At 44.0% G+C, this 23,221-nt stretch overlaps 1 protein-coding gene across 3 annotated transcripts in view; it reads right to left on the reverse strand.

Annotated features, from left to right (window-relative positions):
* The window catches only part of CFAP20DC (CFAP20 domain containing), a 1,807,766-nt gene that overhangs the window by 1,412,239 nt on the left and 372,306 nt on the right, over positions 1–23,221 (reverse strand). For all 3 annotated transcript variants that reach the window (XM_078661515.1, XM_078661514.1, XM_078661516.1), the window contains exon 5: positions 10,649–10,763. In XM_078661515.1, coding sequence (XP_078517641.1) covers positions 10,649–10,763 — 115 coding nt within the window. The remainder of the gene's footprint in view (positions 1–10,648; positions 10,764–23,221) is intronic.

A 23,221-nucleotide genomic window follows, 5' to 3' on the forward strand; every position in this document is an offset into this window, starting at 1 on the left:
CCTGGGCAACATGCAAGCAACACTGGGGGGTTGAACCCCCAGGGGCGACATCCTACATGAGCAAGGGAGCATCAAGGGACGTCACAGGCGCCGAACAACATTGAGACGTAGAGCACCAAAGGTGACTCCACTGACCGGCATCGGGACGGTGTCGACTTGACATCCACCGCGATGAGAGACTGCGGTGTGGGACGGCGTCAACTCGGAGACAAGTCCTCTGCTGCAGCCGCATCAGACGTCATGGTAGGGAGCCCCACAGGTCTGTGCTACGACGCTGAAGGTGGACTGCGGCCTGACATCTGGCTGAGAAGCCCCACCGGGCCAACTCCCGACGTCACAGTGACTCTGGTACCAGAGTCAGGGCAATCGATTGGCGCTGAGGGCAAACCCGCCAGTGAGCTCCTAATCTGAGTCCCAACACGCAGGGTGGGGCCCGAAGGCGCACCAGGGAGGGGGGCGACCCAAAGAAACCCAAAAATAGGCTTCCATCTGGGTCCTAGCTGCCCCGAACACCGGGAAAAGGGGAGTAGGTGGAGGTCGACTGCAGTGGGCCGTCTTTGGTGAAGACTGGGAGCAGCGGGACATCACAGCGATGTGAGGGCGATGGCCTCCCTGACTTCTTGTGCTTACCTGCAGAAGGTGAGCGACGTCCGCGGGATTGACTTCATGATGTGTCTCGAACAGGAGCCTCAAATGGAGACCAGCAACGCTTGGGCTCCAAACGGGACATCCAGGAGGACAACAACTTCACCCAACGTTCCCCCAGGGACTTTGGCTTCAGCTGCCGACAGGCGTCGCACTCCTTGGAGTCGTGGTGCTCACCCAAGCACCAAATACAGATCGTGTGCGGATCCATCACCAACATCTGCTACGTACAGGTCTCACACGATTTGAAGCCCGAAGGCATCGCACACTGTACCCGTATGCGGAAAGGCATCGGGAAGGCCTAAAAAACACAAAACAGGCCAGAGGAACCGCTTCTCCTGGATCTGCGTGGTAGACACGGAAAAGAAGGAAACTGACATCAGCGTGCCAGGAGGGTCTTATATGGTTCCACTGACATCATGTCCGTGGACGACGTCAGGGCAGAGCCATGCGATGCAGTCCCCCGGTGCGCAGAGGTACTGCTGAAAAATCTCCAGATCCAGAAAAAGCCATCCCTCTGCATGCTGAAATAATGCCAAAAAAATAAGGCAGCAACAGTGGTCTGTGAGCTTCAGCCTCAGAGAAGTCCAACACGTCTAGCTCATATTATATGTGGTATTATAAACCCTAACTATGCAGCATTTAAAATGTAAAAACATTCTGTGTATAATACAATTACTAGAAAAACACAAGGCCTCTGTTTGGAAATAGAGAGATGGTGAAGCAGATTCACAGAGAACTATTTAGAAGAAATGATATACCTTGTGACAATTCACTCACAATGCATAGTCTTTAGATACTTTTACAACAATATTCAAGACAGACAGCAGCAGGTTTAGTTACAGGTCTGCATACATTCCCTTAGTTACATCAACACATTTATGTCTGAAGATCTTTTAAAATAAAAGATCTTGTTTCAAGTGGTATCAATTAATCTTTTGAGCCTTAGAAATTCAATTGAATGTGTACGAAATTGGAATATTATTTGAGGGAAGTAGTTACTCTCCTCAAGCAATAAATATAATCTTGTGCCACTAAAGTTAGGAGGTTAATGCAATTTAAGCTTCAGAGTCTTTACACAGGAAAAATGAACCTTTCTAAAAATACATTTTCCTTAACATTTATCATAAATCTGACTTTAACCAGTAAATTTGACTTGTAATACATATTACAGAGTCCACAAATGAATTTGCTAGGTGTTTCATAGCTGGAGAAAGCATTTAAATGTAATATTACATCCCAGTGTTTTCCTATGGAACAACCCAGCCTTGCTACAGTGTTAAAGGGCCTTTTCACAGTGGGGATATTACATTTCTAAATGTCATAATTTAAAATAACATGCACCCTAGGTAATTAGCAATAAGGCCAGCTTAGAGGTGACATTCATTTTTAAATGGAATGTTTAGACTTGTGAAAAGAGTTTATTTTGACATATGGAATTGCAGTTTAAAAGCTGTTTTTGTAAGGCTACAGTGGTAAGCCTGAAGCCATGCTTTACACTGTCACTGTATGGTTGGCACAATAGGTGCTGCAGTCCACTAGGGACATTTAACGTTAAAGCCCTGAGTACATTTTGGGCAACATACAGGTGACTTATAGGTAAGTTAACTATGCCAATTAGGAGCTTATCAATTTCATCATGCTGGAAAGAGAAGCATAGACAATTATCCATTGGTTAGTAGGGGTAATTGGCACAGAGTTCTACAGCCAGCAAAAACACTTAAGGCAAAAATCTTGTGGTACACCACACAAAGGAAGGTAATTTCCTACAGAATAGAAATTAGAACCTAACGAATTTTAGTCCACACACTACCTTTTTTAGTTTTAGAAAGGTATGTCAGAAAGCATGTTCAGCCCTCAAAAACGTTTCATTCTGTTGGGAAGTTAAGTGACATAGATCAAGTGTAAAGCTGCCACATGATTTTATTCATAAAAACATAATTTCTAAATACTCAAAAAGTGGGCACCACGATCTGTTAGTTGTGGGTAGTGAAAACAAATGATTCTAGGCGAGCATTTATAAACCTGTTATCTCAGAAACCTTCTTTCAGGGGTTTTCACCACAGAATCACGGCAAAAAAATAGGCGTTTCCCAATAATTTTACTTACACAAATCTTTATGATTGAAAGAGGATAATGACATATACACTTAAGGTATGAGGAAAATCTGGAGACTGCTGGGGAGGAGAAACACCAATTTCCTGCAATCATATGTAAAGTATAGGAGCAAAGGACTTTGTTATATGTATTCATGAATTTAATATATTCGTATAGACAGCTGGTCATAAGTTATTTTTAAAGAATACGTTTTTAAATGTGACTTTTTAAACATTATTTACTACTGTGCATAGCATATTTTACTTTTTGTATTTTATTTTACTTTTTATAAAGTGTTGCAAACAACAGCTTCAGGATGCTTAAAATGATAGCTAATACAGAGTCCAGCAGTAGGCCTTAATATGTCTCAGGGTTCTCAACTCCGCATGCAGGGCCGACTGGTAACCAAAAATGTTTAAAGTAAACCTGCCTCTCTCCCATCATTCCCCCCTCTCTCTTTTCAACCGTCCTTTATCTCTCTCCTCTCTATTTCACTCACCTCTCTCCCTCTCGCTCTCTACCTATCTCTTCTTCTGCCCTGACTGTGCAACGATAAACCCCCAGGAGGGAAAGTGTTTCGGGGACAGCCTTGCGTTTTATCAAATCGGCCTCCATGGTTTCCAATACCCCCAAGAAAATTCCCAATGAGATAAAGGGCCAATGCAGCCCTGTCCATATGTATAAATGAATGGTCCCAAAAGCATTACAGTGGATGCATCATGGAATGTTCGTACTTCACCTCAGATGACAACAACATATATGTATGTGAATTCAGAAAAAGCACACCTGGTGAAACCAGTTGTGACGAGCCCTTCCCTTCTAAACCGTATCCTCGCATAATTCACAAAGAATGTCATTCACCAGGCTGATAACCCAATCTGTTTAATTCCCTTCTTAATGAAAAAATGGTATTACACTGTATCACACAGGTTTAAGTTCACCCGATTTCTGAACTGTGAATTTCTTTGCCTTTGTATTTATTCTAGTTTTCTTTTATGTCCAGTGCCTCGGGGGGGTGGGGGGGGGGGCAGGGTCCTCCAATATTTCCTTACATGGTTCTCCCTCTTTCTAGTTTGTGTGCCCCCTCCTTCTTCTTTGTCAATGTATCCTGTGAGCTCATCCGTTCCCCTAGACCAGGGCTCTTCAAACTGTGGGGTGCAACCCCCGGGGGGGCGTGAAGCGATGCAAAGGGGGTCGTGCATTCCCAGTCACACTTCTGCCCAGGCCGCAGGGCTTCAGCCCCCTTCTTCCCCGTCCTCTGCCTCAGCCCGGGCTGCTACAGTGCAACTCGAGCTGCCGGGGGCTCAGCTGGGCAGTGTCTGGAGGCTTATCTCCAGCACGCCCTTCGAGATTTTCACAGATCTTTAAAGACCATTTGCATATTTACATGCCTTTGTAAACTGGTTACAGAGGCTTAGTGTTTTTTCCTGGTTCCAGTACCCCCTGGGTCCCCACTCTGCCTATTCCTTATATTTGTATTTTACATTTACTGCTGTAGTGTGAGAATGCATTTCATGAAAAGGAATATAAAGTAGGGTTGCCAAAAGAAAAATGCCTGTGTGTGTTGTTTAAAGAGCCTGCAGAGACCTCCTCTTGACACTAAATAGACTTATAAATAAAAAAGTATGTTTTCATTCATTATGTGACTTTTCTGTCTTTGTTCTCTTTAAATATCAGTCATGGATCACTGAGGCAGCCCTAGAACACAATTAAAAGTGCTTTCTATTAATATTTGCTGTTCGAAGTATGCACAGATAAGTGCTTAAAATACAGCTTTAGGTGACTGATTATTTTTGTACCGACTGGGCCATCAAAATATTCTGCTGGCAACCCTAACCATAGGACTGGAAGTTTGTTGCAGGATCAGCACATTATTTATTTCCTCAACCCTCGATCCCCAAATAATGCCATAATAGCAATAGTTTAACATAGATCTTAAACCCTACGCCGCCGTCAATAAAATGCTGAGTTACTTCAAGGGTCTGGGAATGCACCCTGCATTCAGACACCTCACTCCTCATTCTCGCCCTTCACTTTCACGCTCACCCTGCACTCACAGCGATCACAATGCACTCACACTGATCACCATGCACTCACACCATTCACCCGCTCACCCTGCACTCACAGTGATCACTCTGCACTCACAATGCACTTGCGCTGTTCACCCTATATCTCACCCTGCAGTCACACAAGCACACTACTCATCCTGCACTCATGTGACATTTTACTTACCTGTACCCCTCACTGCTGAATATGCAACTTACTCAAACAAGCCCATCAGTAATCATACATTCATTAGTCTCATTCTGCACTTGCATCCGCACCCAAATTCGTACGCCCATCTCACTTACCCTGCAGTCACTCCTCTCACCCTACTCTCATACTGTTACATCGCTCACCATGCACTCACATGGGCACTCTAGTCACCCACACAGTGCAGAGGGTTAATGTGCCTGCTACAAAGAATATGTACCATGCACATCACAGAAATGAGTGTGAGTAAACTATGAGTAGCGCTATTAAAAAATTAAATGTTTGTCAGAAAGGTGCTATTGAGAGATGAGGTGCATTGTTAGTGAGTGGTAGTGAGGAAATTCATGGAGAAGAAGGAAACGGGGGTGGGGCACCAAAAAAGACTGTTGCACCGTGTGCAACCAGTGTTAGCGCCAGCCCTGGCTGGGAGTGTTAGCTTCCCCCCCACCCCCCGAAGTTCTGGTCTAGTGGCTCCCCTGCTCCTGCCTATTATTATTATTTACATTTGTAGTGCGCTACTGTTACCAATAGATGTCCTGGGGCTAATAACCATCTGCTGCCTGAAGGCAAATGAGAAACACACAGAAGGAGAAGGAGAAGGAGAAGGAGAACCAGCCAAATGGGGTAACCTACGGAGCATAGAGAAAGGTTTTTATATCTTCCTAAAGGAAAATGGATTCTTGGTAGAGCGAAGCAAAGTAGGGTCCAAGTTTCATAACTGCGCGGCCTGCACCAAAACATCGAGACAGACAACTCATGCCTTCTTGAATTAGGGAACAATAAGCAGAGTGGCACAGGCCGAGAGGAGCATACGGGTTCGACCCGTATGCTTGGTGAGGAGAGATGAGAAGATGAGCGAGGACAGCAAGGGAGTGAGAGAAGTTGATTGAAGAGGTCAGGGATGAGGAGAAATGTGAATTGCCGAAGAGAAGTGTGGACACGCAAGAAGTGAGTGTGAGCCAAAGGTGAGGGCTTCTGTTAGAACAAAGGGGAGAAGTGAAAGATTATTGGGGGACTGGAAAGGTGTAAGGTACAAACAGACAAAAATTTGAATGGAGAGACGAGGTGAATGAGAAGTGCTGAGGGGCACGGGAGGTGACGGGCCTGAGAAGTGAGAGGTTGAATGGGGAGAGTTCAAAAGATGTAAAAAGGGGTGAAAGAAAATGGCCTGCAAAGTGAGAGGGTTCCAGGGTTGGGAGAGGAGAGAGGGATGGAAGAGAGGGGTTGAGAGGAAAACTGCATGGGTAAACTGTTTAACTCTGCACAAAACCGCTAGGATTATAAGGGACCCCTGCTTCTCCCGGTTAGGACCAGGTGAGCTTCAAATGTGGCAGTACATATTCCTACGGAGTGGAAGTTCCTTCACAAAGGTTGACTGGAAATCTTTCTGATGTTAATTGCTGTATTTTGGTTATACACAGGTACTGTTGGGTGAAATCTTTCCTCAGTGTTACTGTGTGTAAAAAATTAATTTCAAAATAATGAAGCAATGCTATCCCAAAATATGCTGCATCACATAACATCATTTACATTTTCTTCCCACACAATTTAGTGAAGCCTGTTGTGTAATTTGGTCTTCACCTGCCTCATAATTCCAGTAGCCCTGCCTACAGGTTTAGAATTTTTTGTCAGGAGGGGTCCTTACACCTCAAAATGTTGACAGGGGGGTCTCAGCATCCAAAAGTTTGAAGAACCCTGCCCCAGACTATACTGCTGTCTCTGGCCCTCTGCCCTCTACCGCTTATTCTGTGCATCACCCCACTCTTTTCAACTTATCTTTTTCTCTTCCTTTTCGGTGTTGTATCTGTCAGTCTGTTGTAACCCCTTCCTTTACAGGCCAGGGTAGAAAAAAAGACTATGTATTCTTTTTTTACTGCATAATACCATCCCCCATATTTTTTATTATTTATTTAAATGATCGTACAATTTCTAACTTTTAGGAATTGTAAGATGATTTTGATAATTCTCCAAAATTGGGATTTGTCAGCGGGGTGGGGGGTCTTCAGTGTTGTGATTCTTGTTCAGAAATTCATGGATAAGATGTAGAGCCAACTGTCCGTTACAGTAAATAACAGTCAGTGGGAAGAGTCATGGTAGTCAAAGTAAAGAGATGACTAAAATCATAGGTTTGAATGGGGAGCAGGGTTAAGTTACTTTAGTTGTGTGCCCAAGTCATAAGAAAGAATACACCATCCTTCATATAAGGCTTTTTTCAAGCTGCAATGTGATGACGATGCTTAGCATCTTGATAGGACACAGAAATAGGACTTTTCACAGAAAAAATGTGTTGACAAGGAAGAATTACTATTCAAGTCATTGTAAAAATATATTGTTTGTGGACAAAGCAGCAATGGAAAGGAAGGTCAAAGTTGGGAGAGGTGGGGACAATCTAGAGAAGGAGATACTTAGCGCCTGCACCAATCTTGTGATCAACCTGTAAGAGGTGGAGGAGAACTAGTCGGAGTAGTTTGGGAGGAAAGTTTGCCATACCCTGCTGAATGTCAATCAGTCAGGATTTGCAAAGTGAGGCTAATCACCTGTGAGGGTATCCAGGCTATGCTGCTTCCGGCGGTTCAGTTGAACAGCCAGATCTTGAGTCCTTTCCTGAGTTCTAAAATTCCTGAAGAGAAGTTGAAGTCCTGAGATACATGGGGAGGTTGTTCCAGGTCTTTGCGGCGAGGTAGGAGAAGGAGCGTCCTCGAATGTTGCTTTAATGGATGCAGGTGTGTGTGTAAGGGAGGAGGCAGAGCGCAGGAGTCTGGGGGGCTGGTGAAAGGTTATGTGGTGCTTGATGGAAGTTAGTCCTTGATTTTGGAGGGCTTTGTAGGTGTGGGTCAACATCTTGAATTGACATCTCTTATGAATGCAGAGCCAGTGGAACTTCCTGAGGTGAAGGGTGAGGTGTAAAGTGTGTTCCCGTAGTCCAGTAGGCTGGTGATAAGTGCTTGAGTGACTTTTCATTTGGTGTTGGCGGGGAGCCATCTGTAGATCTTATGGAGAATGTGAAGAGTAAGGAAACAGGTGGAGGAAACTGCATTGATCTGGTTCTTCATGGTGAGCTTGTTGTCCAAGATGATGCCAAGGTTGTGGGCATGGCCCATGGGCATCGGAGAGGGTCCTCGTTTGGGAGGTTACCATGAGTTGTTCCACAGTAGGTGCTGCTCCCAAAGATCAGTACTTCTGTTTTGTTGCTGTTGAGTTTAAGGCAGTTATGCTTCAGGCAGTCAGTGGCGTTTGTCATGCACCTGTGGACGTTGGTCCGTGAGGAAGTTGGCCCGTGAGGTGGATGATTCTTCTGATAGCGAGAGCATGAGCTTGGTGTCGTCTGCATAGGATATGATGTTTAGTCCGTGTGTTCTAACAATGTTGGCCAGGTCGGTCATGTAGGAGTTGAACAGTGTGGGGCTGAGAGCCGAGCCTTGGGGAATGCCGCAGGTTATGTTCTTAGACTCTGAGGTGAACGGTGCAGGACAATGTTCTGGGTTCTTCTGGTGAGGAAAGGAGGCGATCCACTGCAGGGCATCTCCTTGAATTCCAAAGTGATTAAGCCTCTTGATGAGGATGTGGTGGGATACGGTGTCAAATGCTGCTGACAGGCCAAGGAGGATCAGAGCTGCTGTTTCTTCCTGGTCCAGGAGGGTTTTGATGTTGTCAGTGCCAGCAAGCAGCGCCGTTTCGGTGGTATGGTTCAGAGCAGAATCTGGATTGGAAGGGGTCCAGAAGATTTTTGTTCTCCAGGTGTTCCTGTGAGTTGACAGTTGATGGCCTTCTCGGTGACTTTGGCAAGGAAGCGGAGTAGAGAGATGGGACTGTAGTTCTTGAGTTCGCTGGGGTTGGCAGAGGGTTTCTTGAAAAGGGGTTTGGCTTCGGTGTGTTTCCAGTCTTTGGGGAAGGTGGCTGTGGTGCTGGATGCACTGACTATGGTGGTGAGCTTCTTGCTGATTTTCTTGCTCTCGAGGTTGAATATGTGGTGGAAACAGGGTGTCCGAGGGAATTTTGGATTGGATGGGTGTGGGCGTGGAGAATAGCTCTGGGTTGGGCTAGTGGGCCCACCTGTAAATCCTTGTGCTGGTGAGAGTGAGCGCAGTTAGGGACTTTGTCCCTTGCTGCGTTGTGTAGCAAACGCGCCGACAGCAGGGCATGGGGGATGGCAAAGATGTGTTTCCAGTCCATTCCTTCAAAGCAAGGACTGCTGAAACTGTCTTAAAAGAATTGTAAGGCTCGCATTTGGCAAACATTGCGAAATTGATTTTGAAAAAATTAGACTTTGCAAGTGTGAAGACTGCATGTCTGCACACACTTTGTGACTGAGGTCTCCTCTCGTCAACATTCTCTTATGTTTTCATATGTCCTTATTGGCAGTATCCTAAACCGATTTGCGGCATTGGAAAATCCACACAAATTAGCAGATGTTTTGGTCTCATACCTATAGGGCAAAGTCTGTTCCCTGGGGCGGGAAAGTGAGTGGTAATGTGGTAAACAACAACAAAGTTACAGCTTAGTGAGTATTAAACATTTCAAGGTCGGTTCCCACCCACTTTCTGCACGTTTGTGGTACAACATTACAACATCTTGGACAAGATGTGCAAACCGGCTAAGTTCCTCCTGATGCCCCATATATTTTTTTTACAGGCGATCGATAAAGGCATTTCACCATATATAAAAAAAATATGTTCATGAGAAGAAAATAAGTAAAAAATGTAAGGTGCATTTGCATTTCAACCATCAGCCTGCGTGTGCATTTCTATTCGTAATGCCATTTACGAATTGCAGTCGACCACATGGCATAGCTAGTTGTGAATTTACACCGGCAAATTCAAGTGCACTTGCTTTGCACATGCAAAGCCTTCTGTGTATCTGGGGGGTATCATGGGGAGGTGCGCTGGCTGAGAGCAGAGGAGAGCATCTGTCTTTATGCATTTGAAGTGTCTAAAGTGCATACATGTAGTTCAGAAGTTGGTGCATGAACTGCTGATAGCATAAGTCATAAATCATGGCCAGTGATTCCCTCCCACTGTTTCTCAGCATTGCTTTCTGCAGTTTATCCATTACCTCAGAAAGTGCGAGTTATGTGCATGCACGTTAGACAATGGGAAAGCAAAACACAGAGGGAATCTAAGCAAGCACATCTGTTCTTGATACGACCAAGGCCCCGAGACTGGTACCCAGGTTTTAGTGAAGTGTACATGGCATTTGTGACTTCGAAAGCGCGTTTGTTCTAAAAAGAAGACGACTGCACTAAAATCTCAGCTAGAGAACTATCATACATTAAAAAGATTGAATAATTGAAAATGTACCTAAGTGCCCTCTCTTATTAAATGTACTGATCGGGATAGTTACCCAGAAGTGTAATAAATGCACAAAGATGCATGCGTGTCGCATTTCACCTTAAAGAAAGAGAAGTGTTCACCTCACATTTGTAAAACAAATGGCGAGCTTGAAGAGAATGAAATCAAATAAATTACAGTTTAGTGCTGAGGCAGGCTTTCTAAAGTCGTCCTCCTGTGCATTGCTGGCTGGCATCACATGGATTCTTTAACAATCTGTAACTGGGTTAGCAGTTAACACGCCTGAGCTTCAAAAGTCTGCACTCAACACTTCTTGAGGGAGGATTCCCAGTCAGCAGAATTTCCGAGTGTTTCAAGAGACTTACGATTTTGCGTTTGATAATGAAAAGAGGGATTTTTGCATGTAAAGGGGTTGCAGATAACTCCTTGTGGACCGTTGACAAATATAATCTTCTTTTGATATTGCCCAGATCGGTTATCCTGTAACAAAAAAGGGAAAATAAAAATGACAATCAGTGTGTGACCTTAGGGTGGCATTACAGAGGTATGAAATTCACAGCATGGAGAGAAAATGAGAATTTTAGAAAATTCATCTTTCAAAAGCTAGGTATTGATCTTGGGCTGTAAAGCTCAACCTGGTGGTTGCCAGCCCGCATGCATAAAATCACTTTACATGCTAATTTATGTCAGCACTCTACACTGGGTTTCTAAAGCCCTTCAGCCTACCAAAGAATTCAATTTGCGGGAACTGAGAAGGCCTACCCTTTAATAATCATGCTTGTTCCGGCCCCTTGAGCGCCTGCTATCTTGGGACACCCTGTCACCTACTAAATGGGAACACATTACAGGATTTCTGTGCCTAAAAGTGCAACTGCCAATTTATGTAGGCTTTTCTGTCCGCTTAAAGAGAGACACAAAGCATTGCCTGTCTGTTTCAGTTTCTGGGCATATTTTTCCAAATCCAAAATTAACATCCAGTGATGCATAGCTCACTGTGCCTTTCCTCGTGTCATGATGCCAAGGGCACAGAATGTGCAGAAAAGACAACATGGTCATGATCACACAGATGACAATATTGTGAATACATATGCATCAAATCGGTGTAGAGGAGTTTATGATGTGCTTCCTCCTGGTTTCCAGTAGCATAGCATCCAAAACACTCTCTTTGCAGGATGTGGTTACACACGGAAGAGGGATGTTAACCGGGTGTACCAGGAAACGATGATTTATACATTGTCTACTTGAGGAAGCAACACATTAAAAAAACCTCTGCTGGCTTTTGCAACAACCATAACAGCCCGGCAGGTCAGCCCTACGAGCAATCAATACTTTTTAGGTCTGGTGTTAATCAAGACGTTTTGATTTTACTAAAATGATGATCTACTTACTTATGGGTACTACTATCCAGTCCTTTTTATTATTCATTGGCCTGCTGTTGTGTCGATAAAACATTCATCATTGGGGCACTCTGCTCTTTCACAAGAGCACATTAACATACAAAGGTGTTCCCTTCAGGTTCAAGGACTACATTGACAACGTGTGCTATTTTGAGACCTAAGAAATATTTCAACTTTTAGCCAATTACATTTTGAATACTTGCAAGGGTCTGGCAGCTCAAGAACACAGTCTAAACAAAACATAAAACAAGTAATGGCAAAGTAAGCGGCTAGGCAACCAATGGCAGACCTATTGGCTATCCCCAGGTTTGGTTTACGTGTGGTCTGTTACGATTGCTTAAACAGTAATTTGGTATTAAATCTGAACTTCTCAATACAATGCTCTTCTCCACCCTCAACTGAAAACAAATCGGTATAATAATAAACACTCTACCCAAATGAAAATTTAACAATTGCATTGTCTGTAGTGTCCACAAGGACTCATTTTCAGGGTGGCTCCTCTTGCATGAGCTGTCACCCACACATGTGCTCATCAATATCTTTAACCACTTCAAAGTCCATGTGACCGGGTGCAATAAAAAGGAATTTAAGGACTTGGGCCTCTCTCCAGGCTCACCCAGCAACTTGTTGTCTGAGTTCTTCTTGCCAGGACACACATCCATGAGACTCCAACACTTCCTGATTAGGTGAGGCTAATCGCGTCCGCAGCTGTGGACTTTGGCGTGAAGGCAGTGGCACAGTATTGTTACTTCAGCACTCTGATGACCCCCACCCACCCAGAGCTCACCAGGTAGGAGGAAGAAGGGATTGTGGTGCACAAAAATCTGCCCCACTGAAGGACGTGTAAAGGTGTGACTGTCCTGGGCAGGACCACCCCTCCCAGGATCCTACCTTGTTGCTCCTTCTCTGTAGTGGAAAGAAGCTGCAGTGGTGCCACCAGGCAAACTCTTCCATACTTAAGGCATCCAAAGGCCACCAATACCTTCCTGCACTTGGATTCCTTTGTAGGGCCACAGGGGAATCACTGTGTTACTCCCATAGGAAAGGGGAACAGAAACGTCAGCAGTTGGTTCCCACCTCCTGAGCTTTGCCTCAGTGAGGGAGCCTATGCTAACATGGCTCAGGCGACGACAGGCCTCATCAGCACAACACACATTACTGGTTTTACACCTGGGCACTGATGCTGCCAGCGGTGAGAGCTACAGCACATTCTTTGTGCTTACTTTACTTTATAAATCTTTATTTCGGAGAAATTTTTCACCATAAAAGACATTTAATACATCCATAGTATTGTTAAAAAAATAAAAATATACTTTGTAAAATTATCCGTAATTATTAAAAAGCAGTATTACACAGTACAATGCATAAACTTGGTGCGATGGAGTCAATTACCAGCATCGAGATGTTTTCTTCTCAGAGACCATATGGCACCCAAGTATTTGGCCACTGCGAAAACAATGTGGTCCGTCAAGTTTGTTTTTAGGACTCTAAATGCGACCATGCACTCTCCAAAACCCAAGTTTCTGCATAGAGGAACTATCCATTTCCTACGCAACCCTTGGTAAATGGGGCAGAAAAAGAGTATGTGGAGTTCGGACTCATCAGACATTCTGCAGGCTGGGCACATGCTGGGTGATTGTTCACTCCACTTACTTGTGAATACTCGAAGTGGAAGTGACCCATGCCTCCATTGCAAATATAATTTCCTAAGCAGGGGAGGGTACAGATTGTCTAGAACTCGTTCAAATCTATACGTGTCCTTAATACATAAGAAGAGCTCTGTTAGTGGGCCAAGTTTTTGATGCTGTAAAAGTTTCGTCAGTTTGCTATCATAATATATCTTTGCTAGTCTCTTTTTGGGCAAAAGTGGGCAATTGGTTAGCGGATCATACCACATCTTTGAAAGTCCCAGACCCTCCAACTCTGATTTAATAAATTTCAGCCAATTGATTTTCCCAGCATTGGGCATAGCAAGCACCTCCTGTAGTCCCTGTCTGTAGCTGACCAATTCAGGAGTTACCCACAACCTACGCCAGAAAGCCAAGGGACGGAAGGCCAGTTCTTCATCTAATGGTCGCATCCCTAGGTCTAACCTTAGGGGGACTAGAGGGGAACTGGAGGGGAGTCCTACAACCCTCCGAATAAATTTGTTCTCCTCCTTTACCAGATCCGGTGTTACTGCATGCCCCCAAAGCTCACACCCATACATGGCTGCCCCCCTAGCCTGTATTTTGTAGATCTGTATAGGAGGACCGACGGGCCGAATGGTTGATTTATTATTGCCCAGAAGATTCAAGGTGGCCCCTGCGTATTGGGTCAGTTTAAGGAGTGCTTTCTCCTGATGCGTGCTCCATGTCAGTCTGTCATTTAACATGACGCCCAGGTACTCGAAAGTTTTCACCCTTTCGAGCCCACTCTGCCCGCTTACATAGATTAACCGGCTGAGCCCCAAAGGAGGAGGTGAGGAGTCATAAAGTGCATCCCACCTCACTTGCACTAAGAACACACTTAGGCCACTGACCCAGCGTGACTTACCTGATACCCGGCAGTAGGACGATGACGCGGCAGTAGCTCAGCCCCTATGTGATCTTTGGAGCTCTGTACCCCTTACGCATTGAGAACCATGCCAGTTCTTGGGTTTTAAAGTGTCATGCCCCAAAAAGCACCTGACAATGAGCGGCTGCACCACCCGACACCATATTGCTCTTCCGCACCCAGACCTGAGGCAACAATCCTAGAGATAAAGAAGGAAGTTAAGCAGCAAGAGCCAGCAATGAAAAGGGAGAGGCTGCCGAGAGAGGGCCCTGCCACAAAGTGTTCCTTAATACCTAGTGTACAGTGTAATCCTCAGTCTACGTTGGCTCCACCAACATGAAACGTCCTAACAGCACTTGTTGAGCGGGTCTCTTACCACTTTAGGGCTCAGCCTGCGATAAACAACAGAGTGTAGACAAAAAGGAGGGGCTACATCAATAAAGTCTGTTCCCATAACGAGCACTAGCTTGCATAAATCACACATGCAGCAGCATCATGAAGTGGGCTCCAGCAGTGCTAATCAATACCACTAACAAATACATAGCCGTTCTACCAGCAACATCCTGCTGCTGACATCGCTGCTCATAGACATGGCATGTGGTCCCCGAAGGCGTTCATGAAGGACTGCATGTGGCATAATGCCAAGTCAGACTACATGATGGCCCAAAGGGGGTGAAGGAGATTAATGCTCGTATTCCAATGATTTCTCACATGAAACAGATAACTGCTGACACATTGTTTCACTTGGGCATATAACACCAAATTTGCTGAGTGGTGACTCGTGTTGCTCTGTGGCCTCAGCCGCAATGCTATCACGGGTGGACTATATATATATATTTTTGCAGTTTTATATTGCGTGAACTCAACCCGAAGGTATTGGAGCGCTTCACATGAGACCCAGGTACATTACACGAGGACACAGTTCGGTACATGTGGGACTCCCAATGTGCTTGATTAGTGATTACACTCTTGCAGATTCTGGTAGCCATGGGTTTAATAAGACTTACTTTCTACTGATCCATCTCTCCCTTCTTGTACACCTTCAGTGGCTGCCAGTACAGAAACATCTGATATTTAAGGTTCTGTGTTTATCCTATTGAAAAAGAGGGATTAGCTTTTCTACACTCAAAGATTTCTAAGTACACACCGGCTCGCAAACAGCACTCATATAATGCTTTTTTTCTAAACAATTCTTCGTTCACCTGTATAAGATCTGGAGGCACAGGTTTTTCTTATCTGGCCCCAAAAATACGGAAAAAGCCTCCCTTGAGCCTCTGATCAGAGCTCAACCACGTGAAATGTTGACAAGGCAGGCCTAAATCCCTGACTGTTCTGCTGGTCTCAGGTGCCAGTCTCTTAACTTTAGTGCTGGGACGCCCTTTTGGGGTGGCAGTTGCACTAACACGAATGCCAAAATAACAATAATCATAATCATAATATTGATAACAATGATGATAATATTTTTTCTTTGGCCACATTTGATTATTTCGGTACAGAGGAATGTACACTTTCCTTTAGCATTTCCTTTTAAGGACGTTGCTATTTGTTTTTTTATGTTTCTACAGGTATTTACCTGCTTCCATAGCCCTTTGGGAATGAGCTTACTTTGATTACCTTTCTAATTTACTGACAAGCAGGGTCCCTTCTCAACCTATCACACACCACCCTCATGGTAGAAACAAACACCTCTCGCTTGCCCTATTTTAGGAAATCTAGGGATGGGACTAGAGCAGGAAGGGGAAACATATTATTGAAGTCATAGTTTTTCCCTATCCTTTTTTATCACAGACAACTTTGCTGCTGTGTCCCTAGTCCCGGAGGCGAGATCTCCATCCCATTGTGTCCAATACCCAATTTCTCACATAGCCGACCAATGGCAATTGATAAGATTACAGAACAAGTGAGGACACTAATGCCAGAGGAATGAACATTTATAGACCAGTCTGGCAATGAGGGGAGTTCTGCCCTTCATGGTTGCTTCTGGTAATATCAGCCTGCATGCCTCCATTTGATTGAGGTTGTGGTACAACCAGGCACTTAGGGTTATATTCCAGTCGATTTTTCTTTGCTTAATCCCACTAGGCCAGGTTATTTGTGTTGAGGTGTGAATATCTAGAATATGGTCAAAATAGATGTTGCGAAGGCATTCTAGTTGTGAAGGGAATTCAGTAAGTATTAGACTTAGCTAAGAAATCTAAATCCCATTTGTGGGATAAAGGGCGCAATTAATAGACTGCGCTAGGTTACAACATGAAATCATTTCTATAAGTCAAAAAGCTGCCTGAACAATTCTTGTTTCAGGAGTTTTCTGCACAAAATATGGATTGTTCCCAGTGATGAGTCGAGGCAATTTGAGAACTTTGAGTGCTGGATTCAGAGGGACATTGCCCTGTGATTTTCCAACTTGAATTGTGGTTCATTGTGCGCGCATTGCCAAACCATCTTTGGTTGGCACATAATACGAGAACAGTTTCTAAAAGTATTACTTTGCAATGCTAAAGCAGTCCTTATACTTTGTGTGTTTGCCTTTGGATTGAAGTTTCGAATCAATTGGGATCCAATGCAGGACTTTTATTGGAGGCTCACATCTCTTTAGAATGAGGACCAGTCGGACGCTTGATATTGTATTCAAAGTTTTACTACAAGTTTTTAAGTTAGGGCAGACTATGTTAAATGAACGTAAATAAGGCACCCTCTCTTCCACATTGGAGCTGGTTTGAAGGTGTGGCAGGGTCTTTGAAAGACTTTAGAGTTGAAAACGTGTGCTCTTGCCAACACTGTTGTTTTGTCACACAAAAGGAGGTCAGAGTCAGAAAACAAGCACAGATCTTTAATTTCATTGTGATAGGCTCAAGCAATTTCCAAGGCTATTGGCTTCAAAAGTGGTAGGACACAGTCTTCCATCTGGTACGTTTCACATGTAGATTGTTCTCGTTCATCCGAATACATGTGCGGCCCATCCATGTTCTGATGTTCCCCTGTTTTTCTTATTCTACATGGATTTTACTTCCTTCCAAATCCCAGTGGGGAGAGGTTTTCCATTAATAACCTGCTTTCTGACTTCCTGTCAACTGGGGACATTTCACAGCCTATCACACATCACCATCGGGTCACTGTTAACCATCTGTCTCTTACCCAGCAGGAGAGGATCAGACCCACCCATACAGACTACTAGAGGGATACGGAATGACGTATCACCATCAAAGGCAAATGGGAATTGGGTTCACAATAGAAAGGAATTGAATAATCACAGGGGGTCGAATCCTAACTGAGAGCACAGACCAAGGGTAACGTAAAATTGCACCAGAACATGCCGCCCATGTGGCTGCTAGCTGCCCTGCCCTTTCCCTTGTGTGTAAGAATATGCTTTTTGCCAATATCAACTAACAAAATTCTAACCCTTGAACAAAGGGAAGTGGGATACTACTGACCTCGCAGCAGGGGATCCACACTGTTACTATATATTTTTTTACACATGTCAACACACATACTATTGTTTCCACACAGTCAGAGAGAACAATACTGGAAACTGAGCATATTGGACACTACAAGCTCCGTAACAAATCTATGAGGAAATAATTGAGAGTAATTGAGAGTGCAAGACGACAGTCATTCCTGAGCTGTATTTAGCTGGAACAGATAACTCTCATAAAGCTACGCTAATGGATTTATTTATTTATTTTTGGTATTTGTAGAGCGCACTGCAACCCTGCGGGAATCCTGGCACTGAGACATAGAGAAGAACCGGTAAGAGAAGCTACTAAATATAAAAGAGGCAACTACAGAGGGGAATCATATCACTAAGTAGAATCACAATTTTCAAGCTTCAGGGAAAAGCCAGGTCTTGACTCTCTTGTGGAACAACGTCAGTCTCTGTATACTCCTGATTTCCAGGGGAAGACGGTTCCAGAGGTGGGCTGCTGCCACGCTAAAAGCATTTCCCCCCCAGGGTTACTTTCTTTATCCTGGGAATCCTAGCAGGGCTAGCAGGAGAAGAGCGGAGGGTACGTGTAGGTTCGTACCATTGGAACCTATCTTGGAGCAGCTTGGGTCCTTGTCCATGAAGTGCTTTGAACACTGGTCACCATCCGGGGACACAATAAGCGGGGTGTCATCAGCGTAGTTAATCACACTGATGTTATGCGTTTTAATAATCCCCAGCAGAGGTCACATATATGCATTAAACAGAATGGGGCTGATTGAGGACCCCTGCTGTACCGTGTACATTTTTTACAAATTCCGATTGATACGGAGGGAGCGCTACTGCTTGCCATCTATCAGATATGTAGGAGCGCATGCAGCTCAGTGCTACACCCGTCACCCCTAGGGTTTCCAGCCTTGAGAGAAGAATGGTTGACCGTATCGAATGCGGCTGACAGGTCTAGTAATGTTAGAATTACCGATTGGCCCCTGTCCGCCCGCATTCGAAGGCTGTCTAGAACGGCCACCAAGGCTGTCAGTGCCCTACTAACCAGGCATTCCACGATCTTAACCGGGTAGGGTAAGAGGGATATTGGTCTGTAGTTCTTATAACAGCCTGAGTCCAATGTGGGTTTTTTCAGGAGCGGCGTGATAACAGCCTGCTTCCAGCTGGGTGGCACCACTCTAGTATTGAGAGATTGGCAGCACAGCTGACGTAGGATGGGGAAAAGCTCTAATCCAAGTTCTTTCATTAGCTTGTGAGGGACAGGATCCAGGGGTGAGCCTGAAGAAATTCCTAGGGCCACTCGGGTAAACTCCTCTTCGGAAGATATCAGGAAATTATCCATAGTAGCCCCAGGGACAGCCAACTTGGAAGCACCATCCCAGTTGTCACATCTCCCCCCCCCTGTTTCTGGTCTGACAGACCGGATGGGGACATATCTTTCAGGCCTTCCACAATTTTATTAATTTTTTCTTGGAAGAAGAGAGCCAGCCAATCGCACAACTCCTGAGTGGGTTTGATTTTACTGTTAGTACAGAGAGGGTGGGTCATGTCTCTCACAATCCTGAAGATGTCCCTGGATTTATTGGAACTTTAAAGGATGGTGGATGCAAAGTATTCAGCTTTGGCAGTAACTATTTCTTTTTTATATTTTATTATAGTAAGCCTCCAACTGGTTTTATTCTTTTCCATGTATTTCTTCCTCCACTGTCTTTCTGCCATTTTACAGGATAACTTGAGGTTCCTTAGATTTTCCATGTACCATGGGGCTGAGGGGCTACCTCTTTTCCTGATGACTTTAAGTGGAGCAAGTTGGTCAAGCTTCCTAATTAAATAGTCACTGAGAGCAATGTAATTCTCAGTGACCTGTTTCTCAGGATTAATAAGAGCTCCTGTCTGAAATATAGGGCTGCCCGTTTTTGCCTTTCTTAGTAGCCCTTTCCAGTCCCTACCACGGAAAGTCCTAACTTGTGTATCCGGGGGCCTCATTTTGTTCATGCCTTGCACGCTGAAAATGACCAAGTGGTGGTCCGTCCACCCCACCGGCAGGATTTTCCCCATAGTAATAAGATCTTCCTCGGCAAAAATCAGATCTAAGGTGTGACCTTCTATATGTGTCAGTTCAGTCACCCATTGTTTCAGACTCAGGTTTGCACATGACTGAGTGATGTTATAAAAAGCTGTGTCCATTCTTCCGTTGGCCCACAGATTGAAGTCCCCCAAGACTAAGAATCTAGTGTGGGTAGTGGCCATATTTTTGATTACATCAATCAATTCTTGTTGTTGTTGTGCATTGATTACCCCTGGTGGCCTGTAGCAGATCATACCCGTGAGGGAATGGCCTGTCTGATCCTTAACACAGAAGCCTAATAACTTCACGCAGGTAACTTCATCTATATCTAGTGGGGAGATATTCACCGCTTCTTTAAAGATAATTCCAGTTCCACCTCCCCGACCCTTGAATCTAGGTTTATGAAGAGCCTTGTATCCCACCGGGCAGGACGATTCCAGCTCTATTTCCAACCCTACCGTAGTCCATGTCTCTGTCAAAAACAGAACATCGAGATTGTGTGTCTCTATCAGTAGCTGTATCTCTACAGAATGCTTGGGGAGTGATCTAACATTAAGCAACCCACAATTTAAACCACTCCTTCTTGGTGGGTCAGGCGCCAACCCTGTCATGTTGTCTGGCGGCAGCTTGTTTGGCACACAATCATTTAGCCTCTAGCTGTTTGTAGTCCTACTAGGCAGCAATATGCTATGAAAAGAAGTTATATACAGGAGAGGTGACAAGCAGTTTGTACAAGAAGCTGCATAACCCTTAGGGTGGCTGTTAGGCAAAATTTGTGGGCAATTTGCCTCCCCCTAAGTGAGTCAAGACTCATGAGGGTGTCTCTGGGGTAACATAGTCTCCCTGGGGCACAAGAGCCAGGGGGTCTAGCCCTAAGCCTGGTCCGGGCGCAGACGGGCTTGCCTTTAAGGCACACCAGCGGCGTGCCCGCTGTGGGCAGTCGGCAAGCCATCTGCCTTAAATGCCAATGACCCCTGGAAGTGACACTGTCAAGGGGGAGGAGCTATGTCCCTCCACTCAATCGGCCCACAAAGACCGTGGTGGACCGGGGACCAACTAAGCCCTGCAGTGCAGTTAAAAAGGTACGTGTGAGTTCCGGTCAATTCAAGATTAAAAGAAAAAAATGCCCCAAACAAAGTTAACACTTTTAAAAAGCACTGCTTACTCTCCGGTGCGCGTCTACTGTCTCACCGTGACCGGCAGATCTTCCGCCTGAAATGCCAATGACCCCCGGAAGTGACGCTGTCAAGGGGGAGGGGCTATGTCCCTCCGCTCAATCGGCCCTCAAAGACAACTAACCATGCCTACCTAAATATCCTTTGAACTACACTTTACCTGAGAATTCAATCCAATGTTAGAAACGGTGTGATACAGTCATGTTTACTATCCACCTGCTTAAGCAATATATTTGAGATATATGTCAAAGATTAACTGGAATATAAATAGAAAATGGCAGTTAAGAAACAGTTTACAAAAAAAAGGAAATACAAACATTTCTAACACAATTTAGAAAATCAAGGGATAGAAGAGGAAATAGAGGAGACACTATCATATTTCCCCAGTTCTGACATTATTGAAGACCTTTTCCTTTTCCTAAAATGTTATATATAGCATGCTTACTTCAAGGGCTGCCAGTCAGACTTCTTCATCAAATGGTCTGTTCCGTGTCATTCAAATTTTTCCTTCCACCCACTACAGTGGCATGGGGCAATAGGTTAGCCCACATCAGCCACTGGCTAACTTCACTGTGAGTGAAGGCATTCTGCTCTTTCACAAGGAGCACATCCTCACACGAATCAGGTCCCTTCAATGTGCAGGTCTACTATGGCAAAGTGTGCCTTTTCAAATTAAAAAAAGAATCTTTGCTTTAAGCTAATGTTTCTATTTTTATATTGTGGACGGCCCAGCTGATCCCACAACAATGTAATTTTACAAGAAATTTGACCCCAAATAAACCTAACATTCACAAAGTTTGATAGCCAACACCAGACCGTTTGGCTTTGTCAGACCCTGTTCTCTTTTCATCCCTGTTTTCTCATTATACAATTTAAGATGTATTTGGAAATCACCAATGTGCACTTGGAACAGGAGCTGGTACTGGTCGATTGCCCGTACCAGTGTGGTGGCATGCAGATGATAAATTGTAATAGTGAGAGGGCTGAGCTCTCTGGTAAGCAGTGACCTTCAGGTGCACACCACTGAGTGTAACATCCCACATCATTTTTTGAGATTTACTTGTAGGTTTGGTTAAACCTCTGCTTAGTAGATGTGCATCATTCTGACGAGTTGCAGTATCACTGATGCACATAAGTGGAAAGCTCCTAACCTTATATAATAACTAATGTCCTACATATTTTTCAAACTACAGAACAAGTCCTACCTCTATTGTTGCATTTCTGCAAAGGAACATGAAGGATGTGTCTTTCAGTTCGATTCTCTACTTTACGATTTCTGATTTTTCCCAATACATTTTCCCTCCAACCAATGGGCACTATTTTGTGAAAAAAAAATTCGAAGCAGATTCATGCTAAATAGTTGAAGATATTTTTATAACTGATAGAGCAATGCAGAAACACATGGTTGAGGGATTTGCAGTTTTAAAGTATTTTTAAATTAAACATGCCGAAATACATAGAACTTAATAAAAGATTAGTCACTGCATCAATTTGCTGGAATGTCTCCAAAACATCAATGTAGGACACTTTCACAGCAACCCACAGATAAAAAGTAAAAACATCAACCAGGTATTGGCTTGAGTGCTTTCAACAATTCCCCATGTAGACCTGCAATTGCTGTTGTAAATTTGTAATTCTGATTGAGAAGATGACACATCGTGCAGAAATGGCAATTTGAATCATTACCTTCAAACATCACGGGTCCATAACATGTGTGATTGGCATCATTTGTAATGGGATACCTCTACGGTAATTGTAGTATAGGAAAAAAGGTTTGAAATAAACTAGTGATTCGGTGGCAAAAAGAAATTCTTGTTTGTGATATATATGTTTTGTAAACAAACGTGTTTGATAGAATAATAAAGTAGATCGTTTTTATATATCGGATAGTGCATTTCGAAACTAGTTTATTTACTCAAAATGATGTTGCGAAATGTTCAAATGGTTAAAATGTACAGTGATAGACGAAAGTAAAATGTTGAATATAAACAAGATTGCCCTGTCATCAGTGAACTAAATTATTCCATCAAAAAGAAGTATCAAAAGCCATCACAAATGCAATAACAAAATCGGCTTATATTACTGTTATGAAAAATAAACTGGCCGCATCTTGGATCTAAGAACCCCAGGGCAATGTTCAATGCACCTCCCTTCTGAGCGCTGCAAGTGGCAATGTGTTTTTTTATTTTAATATGTCTGCACTTGAGCATTCATATCGAAGGGTCAGATATGTGATAGAAAAGTAATGAGAGCACGTTGAGAAAAAATGAGGTAGTCAAAAAGAAAATCAACCTCATTTATAATAATATTCCATTGATCAGCAGGTGCATAACTCT

This window comes from Lissotriton helveticus, chromosome 9 (genome assembly GCF_964261635.1).
Source record: "Lissotriton helveticus chromosome 9, aLisHel1.1, whole genome shotgun sequence".
NCBI lineage: Eukaryota > Metazoa > Chordata > Amphibia > Caudata > Salamandridae > Lissotriton > Lissotriton helveticus.